Source organism: Suricata suricatta, chromosome X (assembly GCF_006229205.1).
Source record: "Suricata suricatta isolate VVHF042 chromosome X, meerkat_22Aug2017_6uvM2_HiC, whole genome shotgun sequence".
Classification (NCBI taxonomy): Eukaryota; Metazoa; Chordata; class Mammalia; order Carnivora; family Herpestidae; genus Suricata; species Suricata suricatta.
The window spans coordinates 110,147,019-110,156,742 of record NC_043717.1 but is presented as its reverse complement, the minus strand read 5'-3'; the positions used below and the strand labels follow the sequence as shown (position 1 = coordinate 110,156,742).

The 9,724-nt window shown below is 62.8% G+C and overlaps 1 protein-coding gene across 1 annotated transcript; it reads left to right on the top strand.

Annotated features, from left to right (window-relative positions):
* The first annotated feature begins 6 nt into the window (after positions 1 to 6).
* IRAK1 (interleukin 1 receptor associated kinase 1) lies at positions 7 to 9,384 on the top strand. Its single transcript, XM_029930246.1, has 14 exons — positions 7 to 91; positions 175 to 342; positions 528 to 659; positions 778 to 881; positions 1,080 to 1,268; positions 1,506 to 1,570; positions 1,782 to 1,896; positions 2,758 to 2,870; positions 3,309 to 3,516; positions 3,928 to 3,993; positions 5,909 to 6,145; positions 6,720 to 7,125; positions 7,443 to 7,586; positions 7,940 to 9,384. The coding sequence occupies exons 1-14, from the start codon at positions 34 to 36 to the stop codon at positions 7,999 to 8,001; spliced, it is 2,067 nt and encodes a 688-aa protein (XP_029786106.1). The 5' UTR covers positions 7 to 33; the 3' UTR covers positions 8,002 to 9,384.
* The last annotated feature ends 340 nt before the right edge of the window (positions 9,385 to 9,724 follow it).

Sequence of the window (9,724 nt, the reverse complement as noted above, 5' to 3'; positions counted from 1 at the left end):
CAGCACTTCTTGTACGAGGTGCCGCCCTGGGTCATGTGCCGCTTCTACAAAGTGATGGACGCCCTGGAGCCCGCCGACTGGTGCCAGTTCGGTGGGTGGCGGCGGGCTGGGTTAGGCTGGGGCGGGAGGCGCGCGGGCCCCGGGCGCCCGGGCCTGACGCCTCCCGCCCCGCAGCCGCCCTGATCGTGCGCGACCAGACCGAGCTGCGGCTGTGCGAGCGTTCCGGGCAGCGCACGGCCAGTGTCCTGTGGCCCTGGATCAACCGCAACGCCCGCGTGGCCGACCTCGTGCGCATCCTCACGCACCTGCAGCTGCTCCGCGCGCGGGACATCATCACGGCCTGTGAGCGAGCGGACCCGGGTACCCCGGGGCCCCGGGTTGGACCCAGGACCTCCCACGGAGCTCCTCCCTCCCCCCCCCCCCCCCCCCCCCCCCCCCCCCCCCCCCCCCCCCCCCCCCCCCCCCCCCCCCCCCCCGCCCAACCCCCGTCCTGGGCCTAACCACCCTTTTCTTCCCTGGCATCCCAGGGCACCCACCCACCCCCCTTCTGCCCCCTGGCACCAGCACCCCGAGGCCCAGCAGTCCCCCAGGACCCTCTGAGGCCGAGGCCCCCCGCCCCCGGAAGTTGCAGACGTCAGCCTCCACACTCCCCTCACCAGGTAAGAGGGCCCGGGTGTCGGCCTTGATGTTCCTTTGGAAAGGTCCGTCTTGACCATGGCCACTGCCGTAGACCATGCCGCTGGTCTCTCCCTGCCTCTCACTGGTGTCTTTATGAAGTTCTTCCAGGCTCCCAAACCCATTCTGGGGCCGAGCTGGGTCCTGTCCCAAGCCCTGCTGCCCTCCAGCCACCACCACCATATCCAGACCCTTCCTCTATCAAGGTATGTGGGTTCTGCCCCCAGAAAAAGAGTCAAGACAAGGAGCAAAAAAGGTAGCCTTTGGTACACCTGTGAACCCAGGAGCCAGGCGACCAGGAGTCAGCTGGGGTAGGGAGAGCTTGTGAGTTTCAGGCACAGGGGAGAGTTGGGGCCGCAGGGGAAGACAGAGGACTTCACCTGATCCAGGACACCTTCCCACAGCCTGACCCAGAGAGCCCAGGGTCCCTCCTGCACGGGGCCCGCCCCTCCCCATTCTGCTGGCCCCTCACTGAGATTTCCCAAGGCACCCACAACTTCTCAGAGGAGCTGAAGATCGGGGAAGGTGGCTTTGGGTGCGTGTACCGGGCTGTGATGAGGAACACGCCGTACGCTGTGAAGAGGCTGAAGGAGGTGGGTGTAGCATCCCCGCGAAGGCCCTGGCCGCTCGTCAGCAGACCCTCACTTTTCTGGACCTTACCCCCTATGCTTGCCCATGTATCTCCTTCAGCCCTCTGATTCCCCGGTTGAGGGTCCCCAGCCCCTTGGTTGTTCTGGGCCCAGGACAGGCGGCAGTGAGAGTGACTGCCAATCCCTGGCTGCGAGAGCTTCACGCTGCCTTCCTGCCCTCGTGTTCTCCGGGGGCTGCAGGGGGCGGACCTGGACTGGAGCGCGGTGACGCAGAGCTTCCTGACTGAAGTGGAGCAGCTGTCTCGGTGAGCCTGGGGTGTCCCTCCTGGACGGGGACAGAGGGAGAGCCGCGTCCGGGCCCCCTTGGCCTCCAGGACCGCAGCCCGTGGTGCCTGGCTCCCTTGGGTCCCCAGAGCCTGCTGGGCCCAGCAGGGACCGCCCGCTGCCGCGCTGGCCGGGTGGAGAGTGTGGCGGAGGCTGGAGGCCAGAGCACCGAGGTCCCACTTTCTCAAGCAGGTTTCGACACCCAAACATTGTGGACTTTGCCGGCTACTGTGCCGAGAGCGGCTTCTACTGCCTCGTCTACGGCTTCCTGCCCAATGGCTCCCTGGAAGACCGCCTGCACTTCCAGGTAGACGACCCTGGCCTGCCTCTCTTCCCCGGGCCCGCGGCACCCAGGCGCTCGGGCTCCGCGAGTGGGTCCCCCCAGCCGGCACCCTTGCCCACGGCCTCTCCCAGACTGCTCCCTGGGAGCCCCGGGCATGGCGCCTCTAAAAAGGGAGTCACTGGGGCGCCCAGGTAGCTCAGCGGGTTAAGTGGCCGACTCCTGATTTCAGCTCAGGTCATGACCTCACGGTTCGTGGGTTTGGGCCCCGAGGCGGGCTCCGCACTGACCGCAAAGAACCTGCTTGGGGTTCTCTCCCCTCGCTCTCCGCCCCTCCCGTGGTCGTGCTCTCTCTCCCTAGCTAACTCAATAAATAAGCTTAAAAATTAATAAAACAAATAAATAAAATCGAAAGGGGGCTACTGACGGACGTAGTGAGCGGAGCCAGGCTTCTCCCGTCGGCAAGTAGAGTAGCTGAAGGGCCCCATCAGCCTTGCCCCTGGAGACAGTAGGCCGCAACATCTAGTGACGCGCCCACGAGACACAGGGCTGACGGCACAGGGGGCACTTTGGCTCTGGGGATAAGCGCGCCATGCTGGGGGGCGGAGAAAGCCTCCACAACACCCTGTGTACCCCAGGAGGAGGGCAGTGCCCCCAGCCGCCCTCCCCTCCTCGCCAGGCTTTACAAAGCATTGGAAGAGCAGAGTCTCGACCTTCTTGAAGTGAAGTAGATCACGGACATTTGGCTCCTGATTTTCCAGAAGGGGAAACTGAGGCCCAGGGAGTGAAGCAGCTTGTCTGGATCCTGCAGTGACAGGCAGAGGGAGGGTCGGGGTCAAGGACGGGGGCCTCCCAGCCTCTCCTGCGCCTCTCTGCTTCCTCGGCCAGGCCTGTCCGCCTCTCTCCTGGCCTCAGAGACTGGACATCCTCCTGGGGACAGCGCGGGCCATTCAGTTTCTACATCAGGACAGCCCCAGCCTCATCCACGGAGACATCAAGAGGTGAGGAGGGGACACGGCCAGGCCCCCGCAGCCTCTGAGGGCTCCCCGTGTGCAGTCCGCCGCAAGGGATGACGCTCCTGAACCTTCTGCCGGCAGGGAGCAGTGGCACTCGCTCTCCGAGTCCCAAGGAGCCCTGCTCTGGGTGTCCCCCATGAGAATAGGCCTGCCCTCTCCTGCTTGAGGCTGAGGTGAGGGACAGGGTGCAGCCCTGAGGCCTGGGCCACCAGAGCTGGGGGCCCCGGGTCACCAAGTAGCAGGCACGGGACAGGCGTGGAAGCAGGGGGTGACCCGGGTAGCGGGACCGCCGGGCAGCACCAGCCACTCTCGGTGGGCGAGGTGCGAGTTGGTAGTCCCGAGTCCTCTTTCGTCGGTGCCAGGCAGGTATTGGGGTACGCAGCAGGCCAGGCCTGAGCTGACGCTGCTCCTTCCCTCCCCAAGCTCCAACGTCCTTCTGGATGACAGACTGATGCCCAAACTGGGAGACTTTGGCCTGGCCCGTCTCAGCCGCTTCGCGGGGGCCAGCCCCAGCCAGAGCAGCACCGTGGCCCGGACGCGGACCGTGCGCGGCACCCTGGCCTACCTGCCCGAGGAGTATGTCAAGACGGGGAGGCTGGCTGTGGATACCGACACATTCAGCTTCGGTGTGGTGAGCTGCCCAGGCCTCTCTGTCGCTTTGGGGTTTGGGGGAGGGGGGGGTCTGCGGCCCAGCTAAGGCACTAGGACCTAGAGAGCAGCATGTGGGGCCAGAAGTCGACCTGGCAGGAAGCTCATGGGGCTTCGGCTCCAGGGCCCCTCCCTCCCCGACGCGGGCCCCTCCCCTGGCCCCGCACCTGACTCCTGGTACAAGGTCCCTGAGCTCCGGCCCCACGTGGCTCTGTCCTTGCTGCCAGCCAGTCCCCATCTGTCCTTCCGAGAGCCAAGCCCCTGTCCACCCGGATCCATGCCTCAGCAGCCTCTCTGAGCCAGGCCACCCCGTCCACCCCATGAGCTCCCCTGCATGTGGCCCTCTGTGCCAACCCAGAAGCCACTGCCACCCTCTCCGTCCTGCCCTCTCCAGGTAGTGCTGGAGACCCTGGCCGGCCAGAGGGCCGTGAGGACAAATGGTGCCAGGACCAAGTATCTGGTGAGCCTCCCAAGGTGGGCCAGTGAGGGAGGCAGGGGGCGGGGGCGAGGAGACAGCAGGGAGGGAGAGAGGCGGAGAGGGAGGCAGGGAAGCACTACTCCTGGTAACCAACAGGTGCAGCCCTGGAGGGTGGAATGATCTGGAATGCAGGGCCCCACAGAAGCCAGCCTCTGCTACTGCTGACTCATCTTTGAAAGTAGGCAGGGCTCCAGACAGCTTCCCTTGACCTTGCTGAGGAAAAACCTGTCTGTCTTTTGGGGATGCTCTGGGCCTCTTCAGCCCCCACCCAGGCTGGGAGTGGGGAAGGGGGCATCCCAGTGCTCTGGGACAAGAGGCCATAGTAGGAAACAGAACACGGGTCCCCTGCGGCAGCAGGGGTGGGAGATCGGGCAGGCTGCAGGGGAGAGCAGGACTGACACAGGGCCAAGGGACAGGAGACCTGCTTCCAGTCCCGGCTTGTCGGTCTTGGAGCAAATCCCTGCTCCGCACTGGGCTTGTCTCCCCACTTGCAAAGAGACTTTTTTTTATTATTTGAGAGAGACAGAGACAATGCAAGTAGGGGAGGGACAGAGAGAGGGAGAGAGAATTCCAAGCGGGCTCCACTCTGTTAGCGCAGAGCCCGATGCAGGGCTCCAACCCACGAAACCACAAGATCATGACCCAAGCCAAAACTGAGTCGGACGCTGAACCGCCCGAGCCGCCCAGGCGCCCCACCTTCGAGCAGACTTAACACACGTGCCCAGAACGTGGCCCATCCACGTTTGTTCAGTACACTTCACGAGCAGCCTACGTCCTGCTGCTCCGGCTCCGGCTGGTTTCTGACTGTTGCCAAGTGTCACCGGGTCTGGACTGGAACCAGGGGGCCGGACGGGGGCCGTGCTTGCTTCGCCAGCCTCATCCACAAGCACCTCCCGCTGGCCCCATGTGCAGCGCCAGCCCCAACTTGGGCTGCCCTCCACCATGTCACCGCTGCCTGGTCTTCCTTGGTTCCTTCCTTCATATTTGCCCTCCATACCATGGCCAAAGCACTCTTTCAGAAACAAAAAGGTTCGCGAAGGGGCGCCTCAGTGACTCAGTCAGTTGGGCGTCCAACTTCGGCTCAGGTCATGATCTCATGGTTCGTGGGTTCGAGCCCTGCATCAGGCTCTGTGCTGACAGCTCAGAGCCTGGAGCCCGCTGCAGATTCTGTGTCTCCCTCTCTCTCTCTCTGCCCCTCCCCTGATCACACTGTCTCTCTCTGCCTCTCAAAAATTAATAAAATGTTAAGAAAAAGGAAAATAAAGAGATTGGGGAAGCCCCTCCGCCTCCGCACTGTGCTTGGTGTAAAGGCCCAGCCCCTCACCGCGGCCACAACTCCCCAGGTCTTGCTAGCAGCAGCCGCCCCTCTGTCCTCCAAATTCAGCTAGCTCCCTGCTACCTGCCCCAGGGTCTTTGCATGAGCCCTTCCTTCTGCCTGAAAGCCCACCCCCCCCCCCAGGTACTTCCTTCCGGCCCGTCCCACGTCAGAACTCAAGATGGCCTCCAGTCCTGTTTGCACCCCTGGGCACCTCTCTGTGGGCTCCTCCCTTCCCTTCCTGACTCTGACCTCTGGCTAGTTCGTGTCTTCAGACCCCAGCCTGAGTGCTGCTTGCTCAGGCCCTGCTCAGCAGCCCGACAGGCCTCTCCACTGAAGTGTTTCTATTGCTTTACAGGCTTGCTGGTGTCTCCCCCACACCAGGAAGTCAGTTCTATGAAGGCGGGCCCAGAGTGCTCTGTTTGTCACTGTGTCCCTACGGCCTCTGGCACTGCTGGGCACACAGCAGGTGCTTAAAAAGTCTGAAGAAAGACCGTGGGAGTCAGTGATGAGAGCCTAGGGAATGAGGCTGAAGGCATGACCTCCCCTGCAGTGGCCACACTCATAGTATCCATCCCACAGAAAGACCTGGTCGAAGAAGAGGCTGAGGAAGCCGGGGTGGCCCTGAAAAGCACCCAGACCGCACTCCAGGCAGGTCTGGCCGCAGACGCCTGGGCTGCCCCAATCGCCGCCCAGATCTGTAAGAAGCACCTGGACCCCCGGCCCGGGCCATGCCCCCCTGAGCTGGGCCTGGCGCTGGGCCAGCTGGCTTGCTGCTGTCTGCACCGCCGGGCCAAGAGGAGACCCCCCATGACCCAGGTACCCCTGCACGGAGGCGCAGGGAGCATTCGGGGCTCTGGCTTCCCCGGGGCAGGGGACAGTGGCATGTCGGAAGCCCTGTACTCCTCGTGCTGCTGAGCCGGAGGTGGCACCTACAGACCGTGTCTTCAGACATGGTACTCCCCCTGCTAGATAGAAGCAAAGGGATTTTGCTGCGCCCCCTCCTGGGTACACGGTGCCACTGCATCTGCCTTTTCCTGGCCCCTCCCTGACCCACCCCTCTCCCTCCGCCCTTCTGAGGGCAGGAGGGCAGTGCAGTTTGCTCTCTAGGAGAAAGGGAAAAGCCAATATTGGTCCTTTGTTTTACAGGCCGTGACTAATCGGCATTCCTTGTGACAGGGACAAAAAGGCAAAGGACCGATGCGGCGCGTGCCAGCTCAGTGGTCCCTGCAGCCCCCCAGGAGGCCCGAGCCCCAGGGCACAGATGGCCCAGAGCAGGGCCCTTGCACCTGAGGGCTGTGACTGGTCCGCGTGGCCAGTCCTGGCCCGGCCGCGGAGAGCCACAGAGACCCCATCCAGGCCACCCCTTGAGAGCGTCCCTCTGTCCGCACAGGTGTATGAGAGTCTGGAGAAGCTGCTAGCAGCCGCGGCAGGGCCGGCGCTGGAGCCCCAGGAGAGCTCCTATGTCTTCATGACCAGCAGCACCCCGAGCGCTGCCGGCCCCCGGCGGCCCCCCGCGGTTCCCCCAGGAGCCCCAGCCCAGGCTCCAGACTGGCTCCAAAAAGGCCCCAACCAGCCCGTGGAGAGTGACGAGAGTGTGTCCGGCCTGTCCACTGACCTGCATTCCTGGCACCTGAGCCCGAACAGCCCCCCAGGCCTGGCTTTGCCGGGCAGCCCCGGGCAAGGGGCCGCCGGGCGGGCCTCGGCACCCTTCGGGAAGGCCAGCAGTACTCATGGGGATGCCACCCAAGCGTCGAGCTGGGGGAGTGGCCAAGGGCCCCAGCTGACAGCTATGGAAGGTAGCTGGGGACAGATGCCCAGAAGAGGGACTAGGGGTCTCCTTTGGTGACAGTCCCCATACTCCCCACCCCCAGACTTTTGGGAGGAGAGAATTCGGGGACTGCTCTTAATCTCCCTCTGTTCTTAGCAAGTGCCAGGCCCTCACCTCCAGGTGGGTGACAAGAGGCCAGGAGCTCCCTTCCTGAAGGCTGGGGACCAGGAAGGCTTCATCCGGGACGGGGTTCCCGGCCCGGCCGTGCCCGCCTCTGGGAGCGTCAGCAACGAGTTCCCAGGGACGGTGACCCCCACAGCTCAGAGGACACTGTCCCCACCCCAGGGTCACTCTCGGGCAGCTCTCTGTCATCGCAGCCTCCGCAGATCGTCATCAACCCAGCCCGGCAGAAGATGGTGCGGAAGCTGGCCCTGTATGAGGACGGCGTCCTGGACAGCCTGCAGCTGCTGTCGTCCGGCTCCCTGCCAGGTACCGCCGGGCGCCGGGGACCCCCGGGCGGGGGCCGGAGCGCAGGCGGCAAGAGTGTCTGTTCCGTGCGGTGGGGGCAGCCCGAGGGCAGGCCTCCCCTTGTGACGGTGGCTAGTGGCGGCCTGCCCCCCCCCCCCACCTCCCTCGGGAAGCTGCACGTTCCGCCCCCATGCTTCCAGAACGTACGAAGCCCCAACAGGTATTTTCCGTTCCAGGTGCAATTTGATAGAAAGCCCTGCTTCCAGAGAATGCCCGGGGGGCCGAGATGGGAACCCGGGCCTTGTGGCGGCTGCAGAGCCGCCCATGTCGCGGTCAGGGTCTCGGTCGCTGAGTGCCGTTTCCTCCTCCTGCAGGCCTCGGCGGGGAGCGCGCCGACAGGCAGGGGCCGGAAGAGAGTGACGAATTCCAGAGCTGATCCGCTCACCTGGCAGATTCCCCAAACCTGGAAGTCAAAGTTCTCATAGTTAGAAGTTCTCATGGCTCTCGAGTCCTCGGCAGCCCGTGGGCGGAGGTGGGTGGGGGTCTCCTCCTCACAGGGGACAGCAGGCACAGGCTGGGCCCAGAGCCGCCCGGGCTGGCCGCCACAAGCCGTCGGTAGGGTGGGACCCCGGCGTCTGGGGGGCAGGCAAGCTGCTCTCACCCGAGGGGTGCAGAGCTGTGGGAGGAAGGCCGGGGAAGAGAGGTGAGCGGGGGTGGCGGCACAGTCAGCCAGAGCCGGCACCCCTCGGAACCGGGCAGCGCGGCCCTTCCCCGAGGACCCTGCCGAAGCCCGGGGCGGAGGGTCCGCCCTGTGAGCCCGAGCGGGTGGGGCTGGGTGCCCTCCCAGGCACTTGTGATTTGGTAAAGCCAGGTGTGGCCACCCCGTGGTTCAGTTCACCGGCTGGAAAGGGAGTTTGGAGAGAGCCCAGCAGAAGCCCCTCGTCGGGCTGGGGTCCGTGGGCTTCACCCAGGACCTGGGAGCCAGCCGAACACGACCGCGTGATAGTCAGGGCCACCCGGGGTGCGCCTCCCGACGGGTACCAGGCCGCATCCGGCTCCAGAGGCCACGGGCTCGGCCTCAGGCCCGGGCACTGACTGTGACAGACGGGCTGCTAACCCCAGGCTGGGCTAAGCCCAAGCCCTGTGCAAGCTGGACAGCGAGGAAGGAGCCCTGGGAAGGCGGGACGCTGGAGCCGAGGCGGGAGGGAGGAAGAAGAAACTGAGGCTCACGATTTTAAAGGCAGGGTTCATGTAATCGTGTGTCTTTGCCAGTAGCTCAGGCTTACAGTGATTTTGTGTCTGCGGCCATGAGTCACACTACACGCCCCACGAAGCTAGGCATTGGTGAAGTCCAAGTTGTCCTGGAGAAATAAAAGCTCAAGTTTCGATCTCTGCCTCTACTTGTGCCGTGTTTTGCCCTGACAGCCTTCGTTTTTCCGATGCTTTTCGTCTCGGGGTTCATAAATATCCAACCCAGAACGTCGGACACACCCCCCTGCCCCCCAAAAGTCCCCTGGAGCCTCTGGTTTCCATGCCCATGTATTTTATGGGCTTTGATGCCACTGTAAATGGTATCTTATTCCATTTGTAATTGATCATTGGTAGTTTCTGGAAATGCAGTTGAGTTTTGAATAATGGCATTGCATTATGATCCTTGCTTAAACACACTTATTAGCTCTAATGGGCTTTTCATTTTGTATTCTTTTGGTGCCAAAGCCAAGGAATGACCCAAGCTCTCGTCATTTTGGGGGCAAATACCTTGCAATAGTCTACGTACACAGTCTGTAATTCCGAAAATAAAGACAGTTACTGCTTCTTTTCCAATCTGTGCGCCTTTCATTTCTTTTTCTTTCCTTATTGCACCGGGTAGGGCCTCTAATCAAATGCTGAATAGTAGAAGTGGTGAAAATGCACATCCTTACCTTGTTCTCAAACCTGGGAGCAAAATGTCGGCTTTTGCCGTTGCTAACATCTCTGGGAAGCTTTTGCATCTACGATGATGAGGAGGCGTGTTGACCTGCAGTTCTCTGGTAATATTCTTGTGGCTTGACTATCAGGACCCTCATGAAAGAAATTAGAAAATGTTCCCTTCTTTTATGTTCTTACAGGGCTTGTGCTTGGTGTTACTTCATTAAGTAACTGATGGAGTCACCAATGAA

Excerpts from the sequence above, each read along its gene's own strand:
- IRAK1 (XM_029930246.1), top strand. The coding sequence starts at position 34 with ATGTGCCGCTTCTACAAAGTGATGGACGCCCTGGAGCCCGCCGACTGG. Across the intron at positions 6,146-6,719 it reads GGAGACCCCCCATGACCCAG|GTGTATGAGAGTCTGGAGAA; the intron begins GTACCCCTGCAC and ends CTGTCCGCACAG. Across the intron at positions 7,126-7,442 it reads CCAGCTGACAGCTATGGAAG|GGTCACTCTCGGGCAGCTCT; the intron begins GTAGCTGGGGAC and ends TCCCCACCCCAG.